The sequence below is a fragment of the Sitodiplosis mosellana genome, unplaced genomic scaffold (assembly GCF_009176505.1).
Source record: "Sitodiplosis mosellana isolate CC-2019 unplaced genomic scaffold, AAFC_SMos_1.0 Smas_scaffold_44, whole genome shotgun sequence".
NCBI lineage: Eukaryota > Metazoa > Arthropoda > Insecta > Diptera > Cecidomyiidae > Sitodiplosis > Sitodiplosis mosellana.
This window is the reverse complement of record NW_022595286.1, coordinates 87,099-106,264: the sequence shown is the minus strand read 5'-3', so window position 1 is coordinate 106,264 and position 19,166 is coordinate 87,099. Positions and strand designations below refer to the sequence as shown.

General features: G+C 34.4%; 1 protein-coding gene and 2 non-coding genes across 3 annotated transcripts; all 3 read right to left on the bottom strand.

The window, feature by feature from the left end:
• Positions 1-577: 577 nt before the first annotated feature.
• Positions 578-650, bottom strand: Trnav-aac (transfer RNA valine (anticodon AAC)). Its single transcript has one exon. It is a non-coding gene; the product is annotated as a tRNA-Val (tRNA).
• A 688-nt stretch (positions 651-1,338) lies between these two features.
• Positions 1,339-1,457, bottom strand: LOC129569828 (5S ribosomal RNA). The gene has a single exon (XR_008688078.1). It is a non-coding gene; the product is annotated as a 5S ribosomal RNA (ribosomal RNA).
• A 6,578-nt stretch (positions 1,458-8,035) lies between these two features.
• LOC129569803 (uncharacterized) lies at positions 8,036-14,265 on the bottom strand. Its single transcript, XM_055448968.1, has 4 exons — positions 13,971-14,265; positions 12,139-12,866; positions 10,768-10,972; positions 8,036-9,888 (listed from the first exon to the last, which is right to left on the bottom strand). Exons 2-4 carry the CDS (start codon positions 12,323-12,325, stop codon positions 9,684-9,686), a joined length of 597 nt encoding a protein of 198 aa, XP_055304943.1. The 5' UTR covers positions 12,326-12,866; positions 13,971-14,265; the 3' UTR covers positions 8,036-9,683.
• Positions 14,266-19,166: the final 4,901 nt, after the last annotated feature.

Here is a 19,166-nt window from a genome sequence, read left to right as displayed (position 1 = left end):
GGGAACACCATGTGTCGTTGGCACTTTTCCTTTTTTATTCTTCGTTCGGATATTTTCTGTCTTTTTTTAATAAAACTTTTTTTCTTGAATGAAGGAAAAATTATTTCATCGTTTTATTTATGATTAGTTTAAAAAAACATAGACAAAAATGGGCGTGTGTAATCGAAGGAGTCTGTCTAATATTTTTTCTTGCTCATATAACATATCGGAGAGATGATTTCGACCATATTTTGTTAGCGGTTTCAGTGGTGTAGTGGTTATCACTCCCGCTTCACACGCGGGCGGCCTGAAATATTGCTTTTTTCATTCCAAAATAATTTTTTCTTATTCATTTTGAACGGATTTATGTTTCATTTTATTCACATCTTCGACATTTTCTTTGTTCAATTCGTTTTCGCTTGTTTTTTCACAGTATTTTTCGTTCCATCTCGATTTTTTCTACTATTTATCAAAATATTATTGTTTTCGTGTCAAAAATCTGTTCGGTTTTCATTAAGTACGGTATTCACTGGTTTTATTTGAGTGTGAACTGAGAAGAAATGAGAAAAAAAACTGTAGGAAAAATAAAAAAAAGTAATGTTTCAGGCAGGAATTGAACCTGCGGCCGCCCGCGTGTTAAGCGGGAGTGATAACCACTACACCACTGAAACCACTGACAAATTATGGTCGAGATCGTGTGTTACGATTGGCATCGGTTTGATTTAATGATTTTGCATAAAGTGAAAGGTCCCACATGTCAGCTTTACCAATCAAACTCATTTTTTCACATCATGATTTCATGATTTAGAAATAAATCTTTGAAATTGACGTAAAATTCGTCTTTACCCAAGGCAAGTTACTATTCTTCATAGAAACGAACAGATTCAATCAAATAAGAACATTTATTTCTTATTATTCCATGTGAAGCATGCAGAAATGTGATTTTTGTCAATTAGTTCAAACAATGTTTGAAACAAATATGCATAACACTAAATCCAATTTAATCGATCCAGTTGAGTAAATTAAATATGTCTAAGTTTCATGGATCTAACTATTGAATGTATGTTTTCTATTGTTCTAACTAAATTTAAAAAAAAACGAAAAAAAACCACGATTATTTCAATTTATTTGAGTTACTTTTTGCATTTTGAAGGCCAAAGTGAAATTGCATGCTCTCCAAAATGTTATGTAAGCAAAAAAATCAGACAGACTCTTTCAATTACACATGCTCATTTTTTTTCATTTCTGTTTATATTTTTCAATCATGATTCATGAAATAATTTTTTCTTCATTCAAGAAAAAAAGTTTCATAGAAAAAGACAGAAAATGTCCAAACGAAGAAAAAAAAAAAAGAAATAATGCCAACGACACATGGTGTTCCCAGACGGTCACCCATTCAAGTACTAACCACGCTCAATGCAGCTTAACTTCAGTGATCGGACGAGAACTGGTGCTTTTTACATGATATGGTCGTTGACGTATGTAAACCGTTCATTTTTGATGATGTTCTTTCAGTTGTAATGACACGACCTGTCACATTGCATGCAATAATATCTGACTGAAATATTTTGTCTTGGACTTGAGTCTAAAAATCATGAGTGTAATAAATTTTAGTTCAAGATTTTCTAATAGGAATCATGGCGCTGTCTAACTGAAGCAAATCGTGAAAAATCTAGTCAGTTTTAAGCAGTGCCGTACCGTGAAAAAAATTCAGATGGAGCTCAGTCCCGGTGTTTTTTTCTTCCAAAAATGATGAGTGCATGAAATTTCAAATGGGGTGTAGAAAACTTCAGATGGGGCTCAGCTCCAAACGCTTGTATGAACGGCACGGCGCTGGGCTTTAAAGACTAGCCGATTTTCACATTTTATTTCGTTATCCTCATTTCGAACAAGAATTTTCATCCGTGGAAAGAAAACAATTCCCCTTGCAAACAGAATGGATTTCTCTTTTTCATACAATTGAATAAAATAAACAGATATATCCAAAATACGGCATAAAATAAAACAATAAACACCACGCATCTGTTGAATGTTATAAAAGTGGCCATTAGTTGGCTGAGTGATTGATTAATGACCTTTTGTTTAGTAAATGACGTCATGCGTGGTGTAACTGTAATGATTCGTTGACAGAGAAAAAAACCATAATGCATACGTTTTCAAAAATTCAACCCTTTGTTTATGTTTCTCGTTGTTTTTTCTATTCAATTTGAACTGAACAGTTCTCTAATTGTCGTGTTTATGTATTTTGTGTATAATTTTTCAAATATTCATAGACTTTTTCTAGGCTTGCCTTAGATTTCCATTTAAAATGAAACACACTCCTGAGTTTCATTCAAAATGAATTTTTTTCCCTTCAAGATTAATTGTTCAACCAAAATGGAATATGTTTTTATCACTTGAAATAACAGAATTCGGTCGAAAGAAAAACAATTTCCAAAAGAATGAAGAGCATGTCAACCAATTCCATGTATGCATTCACCGTAATCATTTGTCATATTCACTGATGTGTTGTGTTCGGAAGCATTTTTCACTTCGAACTACAAGCGGAAGCCATCGGAAATGTACATATATTTGAAGACATATATCGTATCTCAACATAAATGATTAATTAAATTGCGATTCTTGGCCTTTTCTTTTTCACTTTTACGCATCAAAAAAGACGGAGGAGAAAAACAGTTGTTTTTAGTTTCATTGGAATTTAAGGGTGTCGGTTGATTTTGTGCGGCAAACGAATTTACGTGTCATTTGCCACATATAATCCATCGCAACATGTATATATAATTCGTCGCTTGTTTCACTTATAATATTGCATTCAATAGTTGAAAGGCCTACTGGCTTCATCAAAAATCTTCGCAAATTAAAATGTCACAATATCATTTATAATCGAAGCTAATTGCTTTCTTTTGACACAAAACAAGCGGCTCAGTGTGATTTCTTTTCCGAATTGAAGGGAAAAAAGTGTTTTGTTTTAATGAGCTGAGCAGTTTGTTTTTGGGGATTTTTTGTTTGTCTTCAGCATCGATAAATGAATGCGATATGAGGCGGAATAGGGCTCGTGCATGCGCTGCAATCCAAAAATTCATTTATCATTTGTTCTTTTTGTGTGTGTGCACGCTTTGCGCATCGTCAGTTCTCATCTTTGGCATTGTTTATATTGATATGTCCCTTAATTGCTTTATTGCTTTGAGATGCGGTGGGCCAAGTTAAGCACTTCAATTAATTCAAATTCTATGCATTTTGCGTCTCCTTCGGTTCACATCATGTGAATCATTCGAGTGGATTTTTGGTTCACAAATTGAAATTGTCTTATGTCATTTTCGTAACTGAAGAGAAACAATGTTTAAACCAACTGAAATTTTCGGTAAGCAAAACAAAATACGTGGATTTGTACTGGAATGAAATTTGCTTTGCAGTCCAATTCAAAGTTTATTTTGTGAATGAAATGTTGCGCAGTAGGCCCCGTTTGAATTTTTGGTGGATTAGAAGACACAAAATGCTTGAAACCAAAACAATCATCGAGGAAGCTGTGATATGTGGATGACAATGTAAACCTGATGTGATAAAATAAAATACGCAAATTTCCTTAGATTCTGTCGGAATAACCTTTTGTGATGCATAGAGTTTTAATATTCAAATTGAAATGTTGGCAATTCCTGTATGGGCTTATAAGTACTGATGTCGATGTTCGTTTTCCCTTGATAGAGAGAATCAATCGTTTTTATTTTAAAAAAAAAATCACTTGAGAAGAATATTATCAATGGTTACAAAAACTCATATTTGTCTACATTTTAAAGCCGGAAAAATAGAAGTAATGAATGTGTTTGTACAGTAATCGATCCGCTGCTGTTCAATCAAACGTAACAAAAATTATAATTGCGATGATCACTTTGATGGGATTTAGTAATGCGTTGGTACTACTTTCATGGTATTTTTCAACTTCTACTTCGATTACAGCGATATACGGAATATCGCCTTCCTTTGCATCAGTGGCATTCCTATGCCTGCCTTAGAACTAACAGCTTGCGTTTTCTGATCAAAAATGCACAAAATCAATGCTATTGATGAGACTATCAAAACTATAAACTGAATTTCGATCATTTTTTGCGTGTCGAGTTGATGGTTCAAAACTTTTTTCACGATATTCTTAAATTTAAATATATGTATGGTCGTTGAATTCGTGGCGACTTATGATTTGAAAAAAAAATAGGAAAAATTCCCAGATATTACATTTGAATTTATTTTATATGCTAAGGCTTGGTCGTCTGTTCCCTTCAGAGCTCAGTATTTGAACGACAATACCGATTTGAAAATCAACAATTGTCATAAAAGAAAACTTTTACTGTCTCCTTTGTGTGCTATGCTTAAATTTTGGCCCGAGTATAAGACACGAAAGGATTGATTCTAAAACAACGAACGAGTGAGCTGTAACTTGTGGTTGACCATGTCAATTAGTTATGACAGTTAAAATACGCTTGGTTCCTTAGATTTTTTTTAACAAGATTCTGTGATGCAATCTTGCACTCAACTCTACTTCCATTGGTATATATAGATTTTTGGGATCTCTCATTCCTCACACATTGGATCGAGCTGTCGATTAAAATTACACATTTTTACGACTTTTTCTCATCATTTTGTTGGAAAAATAATCTTTTGTAATCATCATTTGAGTTGTGTGCTTGATTAGCTTCAATATAGTTTCCATCATTACGTCGTAACTGTCTTCAATGGTTAAAAAGTTTGTAACTAATTGTTTTCGTTTGCACCACTTTAACACATTCCTTTTGAAAAGCAGTACTATCCATTTTCAATTTCATTGTCATTTCAAGAAGACGCCTTGTTTCATCTTCTAAACAATTCTTGAGACTTGAAATTGTAAGCCACAAATTTATCTTTATTGAATTCTAACATCATATTACATCTTAAATCCATCTGCGAAACCTTTCATCTGCACCTGTGTCATATTCATATCGCCCAAGAGACAACGACAAGAACGATGTTACACACCGTCAAAGATGTCGCATGAATAAATTTCAAGAAACAAATACTTTGATTGCATAATTAAATTCAAACGTACTAAGTTGAGCATGAGAATTGAGTGAATCAACATTGAGGCTGCCAGGCACGGATATGCTATTTTCGTCAAACTAAATATTGTATAACAGCGAAATTGTCGACGAAAACGCTTGGCTTGGTAATTGTTTGCTCGAAGGCATTCCTTCGATTATTATATATATATATGTTTAATTAAGCATCAACGCACACACAATGCACACCGCACATCGCACACAATAACAATGATGACAGCAATCATAATGAATAATTTTACATGTTAATTGTTATTCGATTCTCTGGAAAACATATCCTTTGGCTATGTTAAATGCATCTGTGTACTTCCCATCTTGGATGAAACATACTCATACCGAAGTACATGCCAAATTAGTGGAAAGAGAGTTACAGGGGGTTAAAAAGAACAATCTTGTTCTTGTTACGTTACCACCATTGAATGAGTTTGCATAGAGTCTATGCCATAGACAAAACAACGTACATTGCGAGTTAATTTAAGAAATTTCCAACTAAAAAAATATTTCACAATTTTTTTTTGTGCCGATGTTGGTTCAACAACATTGTGAGGTATCTGTTTATAAATGATTTATGCACTTTATTTGCACTTGCTTCTAAAGAGTAAACTTTCTACACGTTGTAACCAACCAAAAAAATAAAAGAATGAAGGGAAAATCAAATGATTTCGTTAATAAATTGATTTCATATCAAAATGCAGTTAAACAAAGTCATCACAATGAATGATGACTGAAAATGGTGCTCTAATTACCAAAGACTACGAACAGAATGGATGGAACAAGTTGAATTTCTTCCCCTATTTTATTGCCTTAATGATTTTATAGTAAACATTCGAGTATTGCAATTTATCATTCTGGTTTGCTTTTGGTGGACAATGACGGTGTTCAGTGGACATTGTCCATTGAACTGTCAACCGGACAATGTAACTTTGCTAGCAAGCTAGTACATAAAAGTGGATATTTTTGTACGTGTGATGCCGTAGATCAATAGAAGCAATTAAATTTAATTGATTCCATCGATACCGGAACATGTGTGCAAATATTTTGGGGTCAACGGAAGAAAAATATCAAATAGAGCAAAATACAAATATTTGTAGTAGTACTAGTATTAACGTAGCAAATAGAGGAAAATTCGCAACAAAATAAAATGAATTGCATTTAAGTTGCACAAATCACACGTGTATTTGGAGTCATTCGATTTGATAAATGATAGAGGAAAATGGTCGAATTGGTACGGACCTTTCGATTCAAGATTTATTCGAATTTAATTTTGAAATTAAGAGATCAATCGAAGAATTTAGATCAAATTAGAGCGTGTCGTTCTTTTAAGCTGAACTCCCGTTATATGTTGTTCATTATATCTTCTGCTACAATTGTTCTTGTGTTATTCTTGAGCCTGATTGACCATTTTAGAGGAGATACACTGACAAAGACTACAGAGTTTTGATTATAAATCGAAGTATCGAATGCAAATTTCATTATAAAATTGAAGCATTTTTCTTGCGAAAAAAGGCAATCTTTAATTATTTAAATTTATCCCCGAAAAAAATTGACTCATAATGTAGATGTGACACCTTATGACAATTATGTCGAGATAAAACTTATTGAAAATGAAGCCATTTGAAATTTTTATCGAACAAATCTATTCAATTTGGAGTGAACCTCTGTGCCATAGAGTCTATATGCTACATATGAGCTCTATGGTTACATGGACTCTATAGACATATAGACTACCTATTAGACCCGTATACCTAATTGAATAAATTGCTGTAAATTGGCTTAAGTCAACAGCTTTCAAAGCTAAAATTTCATATAAAATCAACCATGGTTGAAAAAACGGTAGTTCAGTGTTCAGTCCATTGTTCACTGTTTGACTACCGTCTAATAATATTGAACAATGTTCAATACTAAACACTCAATTTACTCGATTATTCGCATGATGACGACTTTCTTTCACTTTCTCTTGCTTTCGAAAAAAAACACCATCGAAATGCGTAGGTAAAATTTTACTAGCCATTAGATATGGAATTATTTATGTGCTTAACTCCGTTGTAGCCATTAAATCAACGACGTTGATTAGATAAAATTTTCGGTTGAATAACCTATTAACAAAAGAGGCTCGCCTTTTTATAACTACCAAAAAAAACCAAATAGAACCGTACCATTTTCTTAACAGGCCGATCGTTAGTTTGGTTAACACGTGTTAACAGTTTGCAAAAAAAAAGCCGAAAAAAACTCGTTCACAAATCACATTTGATTGCCAGAATTCTTACGCAATTTGTGTCATAGATAGCATGTTTCCACTGCATGCAAAATTAACTGCTAACTCGTTATTCGAAATGTCAATCTAACGCACAAATAATTTCTGCGATGACAGTGCGATACAAATTCCAGATTAAGTCAAAGCGGAAGAAGAAGAAAACTGGAAAGGCCATATGGTGCCAAAAAATAGAAAATCGATAACCATATTCCGAGGAATGCCGCTGCCGAGATATCAGAAATCATAATTCAGTTGGAGCATTTCTTCGGACTTTGGATGATTTGAATATTTGTGTACGATTGTAATTTCTTGTTTTCCGAATAAATTAAATGCCATTAAAATTGACGCATTTGTCTAAATAAAGGATAGGAGCTAGTTTTGCTATCAGCAATCAGAAGAAGCGAGAGAAAAAAACCGGTAAGTGATACGTGATTATAATATATTATATATATAATTATAATTGAATGTAAGAAAAAACAAAAACTTTGTCCAATGCTTTGCACGAATTTCGCCAAGAAAAAAACGCCGATGAAGCTCATTTCAGCTGGCTTTAGAGCGGTAAAAATTGATAGACCAGAAAAAATCATCTTCACAATATTTTTTGTCGATAACCCGTTCTAATGACATGACTTCGCACATTTTTCAACATGATTCGCACGTTTTTGCTCTTCGAAACAAAAAAAAAGGAAGGTAATTAGCATAAATAACACATCACCGCTTCAATTGTCAGAAGTGTTCATTTCAAATGTTTTATTTGCATCATTTTTTATACATAATATTCAGAGGAAAATTTACAACAGTTTTTCTCATCTCTAAATATCTATTCCAAAAAAACAATTTAATCATCTAATTCGGAAATTCGGCTAACATTTCCATTTTCTTGCGCTAAATTCATCATTGAACGTGAAGGGACTAGATTTATGAATTGCTCATTACATTCAATCCGAAGTTACATTTGCGTTTTTCTTCTTCTTTTGTTTCAGTTGTCCCGCTCCATCGACAATTATTTCTACTCACATTCACACACAACTGACTCAATTATCGTTGTATCATTTGCATTCATAAATAATAAAATATTAAGTTTACATGGTATAGGTTTGTGGCCGCTTAGCATTAAATTCTAGAACAATAACAAAAATTACTTAGAATAAAGACAACAAATAAAAAACCGGAAGGATAAATTGACATTTTTTATATGAGATAATTTCGATTCGTACAACATTCTATCGCCTACACACACATTTGCATCGCATTCGAATCTAGAGTGCTATGTCATTTTTGCTACACTTTTGGAATAAATTACAGAGTTTATTCTTCTTTAAAACCTTGAACCTGGTTGACTTTTCTTCAAACTTCCTTATTTCAAAACAAAGTTTTCCGGTTGCTTCTACATTTTCTTCTTTTTTGATTTTTTTTTCTCCATTTTTTTCATTATTTCTTCATTTTTTCACCAATTTTCATCAATTCAAACTTTTTCTTCACTTTCTTCTCCTTTTCCCCATGAAAAAATTTAGACCAAGTCTACAGCTGTATTTTGCCGAGCTTAGACTATGGTCTAGACCAAATTCGTTTATTGATTTCCTATGATGAGCGGAAAAATTGGGCGGCAGCTTTGACCACGTAGACTTGGTCTACAGGTCATTTCGCACCGAAAAGTGGTGCAGACTTGACTGTAGACCAGGTCTAGATCAAGTTGCTGGCAAAATCTAGCAGCAGTCTACATTTTTTTTATGGGTCCTTCCATGGGGAGATTCACGAACGCTCGCACTCGCAAAACTCGGGCAAACCGAATAATGCCCGAAAAGTTGAATTTTACTTAAAAAAAACACATGAATATGATTTTGTAAGCATTCACAACTGATTTAAAATATTAACGAAACGATATACACAAGCAAATCAACTGCAGAATGTAAAATAATTTCCTAAATCCATTTTACATTTTAAATATGAAACTCAAAAACTCGCAAAAACTTGCAAAAACTCGAACTCGAAAGCGCTCGTGAATCGCCCCTTGAGTCCTTCTTTTTCTTCTTCTCCTCCTCCTCCTCCTCCTCTTCCTTTTCTAATTTCTACATTTTTCACCTACTTAAACTCATCATAATATTTCAATGGAATACAAAGTGTGTTTTTCCCTAAAATTCTCTACAATTCCCAAAATTCGAGCAAATTCACAGCGAATCATCAAAAAGTCATGCGTGTGCTCTGAGAATGTGAGTAACGTTCGTTGTAAATAAATTTTGATCGAGAGTTCATGGTTTTATCACAATTTGTTTTTCTTTCATATATTTTTTAAACATATTGAGTCGTGTCATCGCAGGCTTAAAGGGGTTGTTCATTCGGACGAAGTCCAGTAGAAGATTTTTCATTTAGTATCCAGATAGGCTGCCGGCATCTTTTTTGTTGAGTTGTAGCAGTGTGGCTGAATTAAATGGGCATTGTGGCCATAGTTCCGAGCAACCCGTTGCTCGACCAAACGAATCGATTGTGTCACGCATCAATTGTCCCATGTGTGCGGCGAAATGCCATTTGGTCGGCGTTGAATACTGCCAAACAAACGACAGTGTCGTCGATCTGCCGAAAAAAAGAAAACAAATGCAAATTAGCACGAAAATAAAATCCATCGAGCAAATATCATATTCATCAGTCAAAGCGCTGCGGGATTTATTTGCACACCAACAAAATGCGGAATGAGTCTGTGTGCCATGGAATGAATTTGCTTAAACCGTATATCCATATAAAGAAAGTAGTCTATCAGGTATGTTAAAAATAACCATTTCGTTTTTTTTTCTCGAAATGTTTTGTTTATTGGAGCCATGAATTTCGTAGGATTTTGTCGTTGTAGCCATTAAACCGATTCTGTTAAGCGTAATGACGTCTTTTTTAATTATATAATGACGTTGTTCTCGCATCACAATTGCGCTGACTCTTTCGGTAAGATTTATCAACGCAGAAAAAAAGCCGCTAATTGTTGAACTCAAAATGTAGTCGCGTCATTTCGAAATAAAATCGCTCACTTGAAACAATGTGTACACAGTGAGCACTGTTCACATTTTTCCATCCGACGCATATCAATACAATTTTACTTTCAATATACAATCCGCGATTTGAAGCGTTCATTGTGGCAGAGAAAGAGAGTGAAAGTTGTTACGAGACTCTGCAAGACTGTACTGAAGACGAAAAAAAATTCACATTTCTCTTTGTATTCGCGTTGGGTATTTAGCGTTCATTGCTTTCTCTGAAGCAACAATTCAATTCAACAATGTTGATACGGAGGTCGCTCTCTCTCTCTCTCTCTCTCTCTCTCTCTCTCTCTTTCTCATCCGATCGACTTGATTGAGTACATATATTCACAAGAGCCGTTCATCTTCTTCTTTTTTTGCGGTTGACCAATTTGAGGTTGAACGTGAGCGTACACGGCTTGCATGCATATGGAAACAGACGGTATCTTACCTAATCAAATCGAGCAGGTTTTGTTCTTTTTCTGTGATGACATTTGATGGTTTGGCGGCAATTTCGCACAGCAACTTCGGTAAGCATGCTTCACGCATATTATTGGCCAATGTAATTTTGTCCTTTAAATCGATTTGCAGCAATTTGGTGTTACTGTTCGATTTTTTCGATATAAAATCTTCGATGTCTTTTGTTGACGGTGAATCTGTGGAACGAACGAAAAAAAAGCGAAAACAAATGGTTAAATCTGGGGAAATAAAAAAAAAAACAAACAGTCGATGAGCTACACAAGAAATAAACAATGCAAACATGCTTTTTTTCTGCACGCAACATTAACGTTTGTTACGTGAACGGCAAACGTAATTCCCTTCATTATATTCCACCGTTTTTTTTACTGCTTCTACACATTAACTCATTTGAATTGCGCGCGTGTGCATAGAAACAAAATTTTTTTTATTGCGGCGCTTTCGCACGGTTCGAATAAAAATCACCGCTGTAAATATTTTATACCCGTAACCAAAAATTTCCTCTTTGCATCAATTTTGTGAATTGTTTTGTTTTAACCATTTTGTTTGCAAATTTTATTAGCAGTTTGAGCAACGGTGGCCGATTAGGCAATTAGCAACGGAAATATAGTCAGGAATAAAATTTAGTGGAGATAATTTCATTAGAAAACTGATGGGAAATGCGAAATTCACGTCGTTGTATTAGCTAAACAATTTAATTCAATCTTGGTTTTTGAACAAATTGAGCAACTCAATGTTTCCTCATTTTATCATCAATTTTCTCTGTCGAAAATATGACGAGAATGAAAAAAAATTAAACAAAATTAGACGTGAATTGAGAGAAAAAAATGAATTTTAAAGTGAATTAAATACAACAATTCATTTGAATTAAACGGAATATGACGTAAATCAGATGGGAGCGATGACGTTTCTTTAAACGCTTGCAAACTCGTTCTTTTTAACTTCGAATCATCAATCGTATTACATTTTATTTCAACGGCAAAACCAGAGATGACTTGATTTTTCAAACAAAATCCAGTACTCAGAAACCGAGTCTGTTCAGTTCGATTAAAAAGCCAGACTTTTAAGACTACAACAGACTAGAAAAAAATTAATATCACTCAAAGTTTGTCAAACCCAAGACATGGGTCTCAAGTATTGCCTGTTTTTCCAGTTCATTTCGGTAACTTTTTTCCACAAACTTGTTTGACGCAGCCGATAAATTGTGTCGAACACTTGTGACCCACAGAAAGGTCATTTGAATGAAAGAGATGTGAGAGAGCGTATAAAAAATGGTAACGATAAGAATAACTGATAAGAATTTAGTGGGCTGGATTATATGGCCCATATATGAATGATATAATACCTTCAATATTCGGATGAGGGCTATGGTGATTGTGATGGGCCTTTTTGAGCGTGGTGCCAACGTTGCGTTGGTGGTTTCCATTGGAGTCTTTGTCGCCTTTGACATTGGCATAGCCCAACATGTCACCAAATATGATGATTGCAAATGTCATGATCAACACCAAACGAAAACGCCAAGCCGTATCCATGGGAAATTCACAAATTTTTTACACAGCACACAAACACAATTGGAATTTGGCAATTTTTTACGATAAAGTTTCTTTAGAAATTTGGCTTTTTGTAACCGCAAAATTGTCCTTCAATATCGGTTTAATTCTTTGATTTGTGTTATTTTTTTTTCAATTATTAAAGTTTTTTGCTCTAATACACACTTAGAGTCAATGCAATCTTCTTCGTTTTTTTCTGAAATTTGTCTTTTTCTTCTTCTTCTTCGACTTTTTTTGTCTTTTTTTTGAAGTTTTTCTGTATTTATCTGTTTGTTTTTTGATTCTGTTTATTTCTCCTCCTCTTCATTCACTTCAATCTTAATCAAAATTAAATTGTAAATATTTCCAAACTGCAAACACTTGAATCACAACCGTAAAACTGTTTTTTTTTCTGCAACGTGCTACTGTTTTGATTGCGCAAAAGTTTTTTTTATTTCACATTGATCTTTGGGGTCAGGCTAAAAATTTCGACTTCTGTTCTCCATTGGACAACGACGTATGCGATAACCTCTTTGAAAATTAGCTGCAAAAGAATAAACAAATAATTTTCTTTTTGTTAAAAGGGAATTTTTTTGTTCTGCTTTTTTTTGCGAATCAACAATAATTACACTGTGTTCTCTACGAGTGGCTAATGAGTTAAGAATGAAGAGAAAAAACATCAACGTGTAGTGTATTAAAGGAAAAAATTCGCTATTGTCGAGTTTTCATATCGTAATGACACCAAAGCAACGATTTAATTATGTGTTCAGTCAATAGTGACTTTTTTCTTCTTTTGGCCGTAGTATGTAATCGCCTGGTGTGTACTGTACATGAGACGTTTCTCATTTATTTTTCGTATCTGACGTTTACATTTTTTTTTATTAAAGTGAATAAGTGGCCTTTATCGTATACTTTGATTCATACGACAATTCATACATCAACGCTGTGAAATCTAGACAAATCATGGTGCTGGGGTATTCACGGTGAGCCACAACGAATTCAATTTATACTGCCTTCGATTCTATTCTATCGATTTCGAATCGCAATTTGATACACACACACGGCGCGAACAACAAGAAAATATGAAAATTACTCTCTTCAACGAACTTTTAAGGTGAACCACAAATTATCAACGGACTGAATGCTACTTATGTTTTTTTTTCACTCATTTCATTTTTCTATCGGTTCATTAAATTGTTTTTTTTTTCTTCTCACGAATAGAGTTTCAGCCTCAGGATTGAGTTTGAATGTCGCTCAGTTTTTTCGATCTAAAATTGAGATTCTAGAAAAAAATCGTTTGCTTCGATTAATCGTTTGAAATAGGTTTAACCTAAGTTCAATTTATTTCAATTAAGCAACAGTTTGATTAGCATCTTCCGATCGATGCATTTTTTCCACAATCATCATCAGTTACAACAGCTGAATGACATAAGTATCAATTACAGATAACAATGCATTATACAAATCGATTTGAAGAGATTCGTCAACAACAACGACCCAACAACGATGACGAGCATTCGAGAATCAGCGAAAATTATTTCGATTCAATCACATCAAAATTCAAAGTCATGACACTATATTCCAGTTCAAAGTCACACTATTTAGAATATTAGCAACAAATACAAAAAAAAACAAAACATTTAATTACCCAATCACAAATTCACTCCGATCGGTTCGCAAGAAATGAAATCAGAGAAACCAAAAGAAAAAAAAATCTCCGTTCAAAAATTCACACAAATTCAATTCGACAACAAAACGAGCTCCAGAGCGCACACAACACTGACGACGAACGTTTCGGCTCAGCATCAACTTTCATTTTAAAACTTTCAATTAACTATCAAACTGGAGCGAACGAAAACTCAAATCGTTTCGTTTCGTCTGTCTGTTGTTATTTTTTTGGTTCGTTCGTTTGTGTGCGACCACAAGATCAACATTTTCGGTTTGTATTGTGTACACGGCATGTCTTGCCTGTGTAGTGTATACACACTGCACAACCAAGAAGTGCCGTGTAGCAAGATGTGTGTTGAAAGTGTGCGAAATCGACATAAAACCACATACAATTACAGCTACTCTGTCAGTGACTTGGCGCTGTGTTAGGCTTAGGTGTTCAATTGTGTGAAGATGCAAAAAAAGAGAACGAGCGATAACCATACTCAACACGCAAACAATGAGACGGCCACTGTTTTTTTTTCATGAGTCGTAACAGTGTGCGTACTAAAACACACACTGTCTACGGTCAGAATGATTACAATGCTATTAAAAGCATGTTTCGGTGCCCGTATAATAAAGTCGCTGGAATAACAATACATTGTTATTATTTGCATTGATTTGAATGTTTTTTTGTTCCCTTCATTCGTTCATTCGTTCGTTCGTTCGGTCGTTCGAAGTGCGACACTTCATTGGAGAACAGCTGTAAATAAAGCGATGACCAACAACAACAACAACAACAACAACAACAACAACAACACACGATGTTTATTTTCGATATTCAAATAAGACGAATTAAATAAATAATGGCTTTGCTTCTGGCGACTGGGAGATAAACAAAAAAATCACTGACTTCAATTTAATGCTCGACCAGCATTGCTGGTTTTTGTCTCACCGAGCAAATTTTTAACTTGAAATGAAAAAAAAATGATTCGAAACAAAACAAAACGAAAAAAAAGTTTCTTTTGTGGTCAATGAGACCATAGTTCTAATTTTGTTCATTAGGAACAACTAATTTTTTTTCTGCATCCAACAACCAAACACAAAACTTATTTGTTTTTGTCTCATTCATCGCTTGAATGATTTTTTTCGGGTTTCAGTGTCATGTTTACTTGATTTAATAGCTATTACAGCTAAATTACCCCTGAAGGTGCATGAACTAGGAATTGCTTGAAATAAGTAACCACACATTTATCATGTGAATTGACTGTTTCGGGTTTATTTTTATCTATTTAATACCGTTTGGGTGGATTTTGTCTTGATAGAAAAAATTCCATCGAATTCAAAAAAAAAATTCGAATTTTATGAAATGTATACTAGTAGGACCTACACAGAGCGGTCAACGAGCGCTCGTTCGTTCGTTCGTATGCGAACATGTTCGTTTGTTCGTTCGTTCGTTCGTAGAATCTACGAACATGTTCGTTCGTTCGTTCGTTCGTTCGTAGAATCTACGAACATGTTCGTTTGTTCGTTCGTTCGTTCGTAGGTAAAATTTCATTTTTTTTTTCAAACATAAAATTTTCTTATTTCTTGAAAAAATATAGGAATGATCCTATGTACTCAATAATACTGTAAGCACTATAATACTGTAATTCACAAGTTGTGAACATTATTTTCGCACAAAAAATTTAACGAATATTTTTTTGAGTTTCCACTTGCGCAATTGAATGCATAAAACTAATTAAAAACATCTTCACTCAACAAAAAACATCGCTGAAAATCTTACTTTCACTCATTGTGGTTTGTGTGTCCGCTGGCGAGAATAGAATGATATGATAATTAGCTGGACATGAACGTGGAAGTTGTAAAATGATGAAAGTAATGCATACAGAGAGAGAGAGAGAGAGAGAGAGAGAGAGAGAGTGAGAGAGATAAAAATGACAAAGACAGCAAAGTTCATCTCTTTTTGTCATTTATGGTGTGCAATTCAGAGAGACTTGTTGCAGTGATGATTTAAATCACATGGACGTTCAAACAGTGTGTGTTTTACGCACTGTGTTAATCGCCACGTGCAAAACAGTTATACGTTTAGACAATGTTTTGTTCTGTGATCGTACAACACACACAGTTCGAGAGACAACGTGCTTCATGATATCACAGCAACAAGACGAATCTGAAATGTGCACACCATACTTGGCAAAAAGAGATGAACACTGTCTTTGTCACTTTTTCTATCTCTCTCTCCGTATGCATCACTTTCTTCGTTTCACAACATTTGAAACCAGCATTATTATTGCTTATTGCATTATTATGCATCCAATTGTGCAAGTGGAAACTCAAAAAAATATTCGTTCAATTTTTTGTGCGAAAATAATGTTCACAACTTGAAAATTACAGTATTACAGTGCTTACAGTATTATTGAGTACATAAGATCATTCCTATATTTTTTTAAGAAATAAGAAAATTTTATGTTTGAAAAAAAAATGAAATTTTACCTACGAACGAACGAACAAACGAACATGTTCGTAGATTCTACGAACGAACGAACGAACGAACGAACATGTTCGTAGATTCTACGAACGAACGAACGAACAAACGAACATGTTCGCATACGAACGAACGAACGAGCGCTCGTTGACCGCTCTGGACCTACACTAAATGAGTGTTATTTTTGGATTAAAATGTGTGAAAAAATCGGAAAAGGTCATAATTTGGAGTACGTTTGAGAGAAAAAAAGTCAATGAATGTGAACGAAACGACCTCACATTTTGCGATTCATCATTTCTGCAAAAGAAAGTGAATGTAATGCCACTTGCGATTAGAATTTATTATCTCATTGAAATGTGTTCACATTCCGCTTTAAAAGTCCGCTTTTTATCACATGGCGTCTAATGGACATCACTAAACGATGCACGTACATTTAATCACTATATTACTCTGTTTGAGAGACTATATCATTTACTTTAAGTGTTCATTTGAACACTGACGGCAAAACATTGAAGAAAAAAACGTAAACAAACTGGCTGTTAATCGTCATGTTTAATTTATATTCGGGACTTACGTGCAATAAACCGTGATGCTCATCCGGCTCGCTAACGATAAAAACAAATCGCACAATGTTTTTTTTTCTGACGATGGCAGGAAATGATAACAGGGACGGTTCCTTCTCAATTATCGTTATCATCACAACTAAACACAAGTGTCGTGAGATTTTCAGTGGCTATGTTTGCGTGCGAAGTGAGTACACATCGATTAAATGCCATGATACGAAGATATCGCAGCAAGCGTCATTCGAAAATGCTCATATCATGTTGTGTTCATTAAAATCGTATTTAAAGTAATCAATCCGGGAGCTAGTAGCTCCGAGCTACTTTAATTGAAAACTTGTCTTGATTTTCTTTTATGCTTCGATATTTACTTCATCAACTTCGATTCTATTTTGATACTACTTCAATTTTTCTTCACTATTTTTGGTCCAATCGAGTCCAATTGGAATCGAATCTGACAATTGTCCAACGGAAATATTTTATGTTCGATATCTATTTTGATTCTGGAATTTTGATTAAAAATAGCCGACGTACGTGTCTCGATTTATTCCAATCGTTGACTGAGTTGAATATTTCATCACGAAGTCAATCAAACGACTCGAATCAACTGGAATTGCTCGTATTTCAATGAATGAAAAGAAAAAATTCAAGGCGTTTTTTTTTGCCCTATCAATTGAGGTGATTCAACACATCGAGAATTATTGAAAGAGAAAAAATGGCTTTGATAGGCGATAAGGCCTAATTACATCAATTTTTTTGTCTTCGATTTCGGTCAATACGCAATTGGCATAGCATTTGTCTATATAGATCAATGTATGTTGTTTTGATTGAATTTATTCGTCGCCCTCATTTGCAATTACAAAGCCAACATATTTATCGTTGTTCGCAATTTGTAATTGTGTTTGTGCTGACACTGCCCGTTTTTTCAAACAGCAAACGCACCGTTTATATTCCTCTCTCTCTCTCTCTCTCTCTTTCTCTCTCTTCGGCACGAATTGTCACAGATTGTGATTGTTTATTTATAAAATGTTGTTCCAAAATTGGTTCGATCCAAAAATAAATATAGGCAATGGAATGTCTATCGCACTCACACACAAATGATGATACCGTTTTAGATATTTGCCCGAATTAAACCAAAAAGAAGAAACCATTTATTCAGTTGGTGTGAAACAACAATAGACTTTTATGGTTCGACAAGGGGGAAACTTTAGAAATGGCCTTTTGTACACCAGCAAATCATCACGTAGCATCATACTCAATGTGAAGGTTCTTTTTGGGTGATTTTTTTTTGTCTCGGTTTAATGAGAATATGACTCAAACGTTCATCATCGAACCGTTGTCTATAGAATTGGGAATTTGATTTGGTACGAACGTTTTTTGCAAACGCCAAAATCTGGATGTAAAAACAATGTGGTTTTACCGATGTAGACCAGCGATTTGTTTTCGATATTTCTGGACAATTTCTTAGAATTTGTGAACTTTTTTTGGTTCAGTTTTTTTTTTTTCGTCAGTTTTTTGGTTCTCTTCGGAAAAATCGTATAGAAAAGCAATTTCAATAGAACGGCACATCGAAATAGATTGTGGGGATCCCAAAACCGCGGTGTGTGGCCACAAATAAACTTCATCGTGGTAAAGGCCCAATAAAATCGCACACCGAGCATCGACCAAAATTGCTTTGGCATCGCTCGAATGCAACGAACAAAAAAAAACACGTCGCATGTTTTCCCACACGAGTCGCTATGCGCTTTGAAACTGATGGGGAATAAGTACATTCATCAAAATTTGTAATTCACATATGTCGACACATGTAGTTATGATTTTTAGATTAAAATCACTGGAAATCCGCATACAAATGAGACCGCGACGCGCTCGCATCCAAATGTGCGTACCACGTATAGCGTTTTTGTTTAGGGTTAGCGAACAGCACGGATTGAATGCAGAAAAAAAAGCAATTCATGCACATGATTGCGACGGAGTGGAATAGCAGGAGAAAAAAAAATGCACACGGTGGAATGGTGCACACATACGGAAGATATTTATTACTTTGGCCTGTCAAACGATTTGAATTCCTATTATTTTTGTGGTTCGAAATGATTTTGACGGAACAAAAAAAAAGCGAAAGAATCGTGAATATTTGATTTATTTGTTT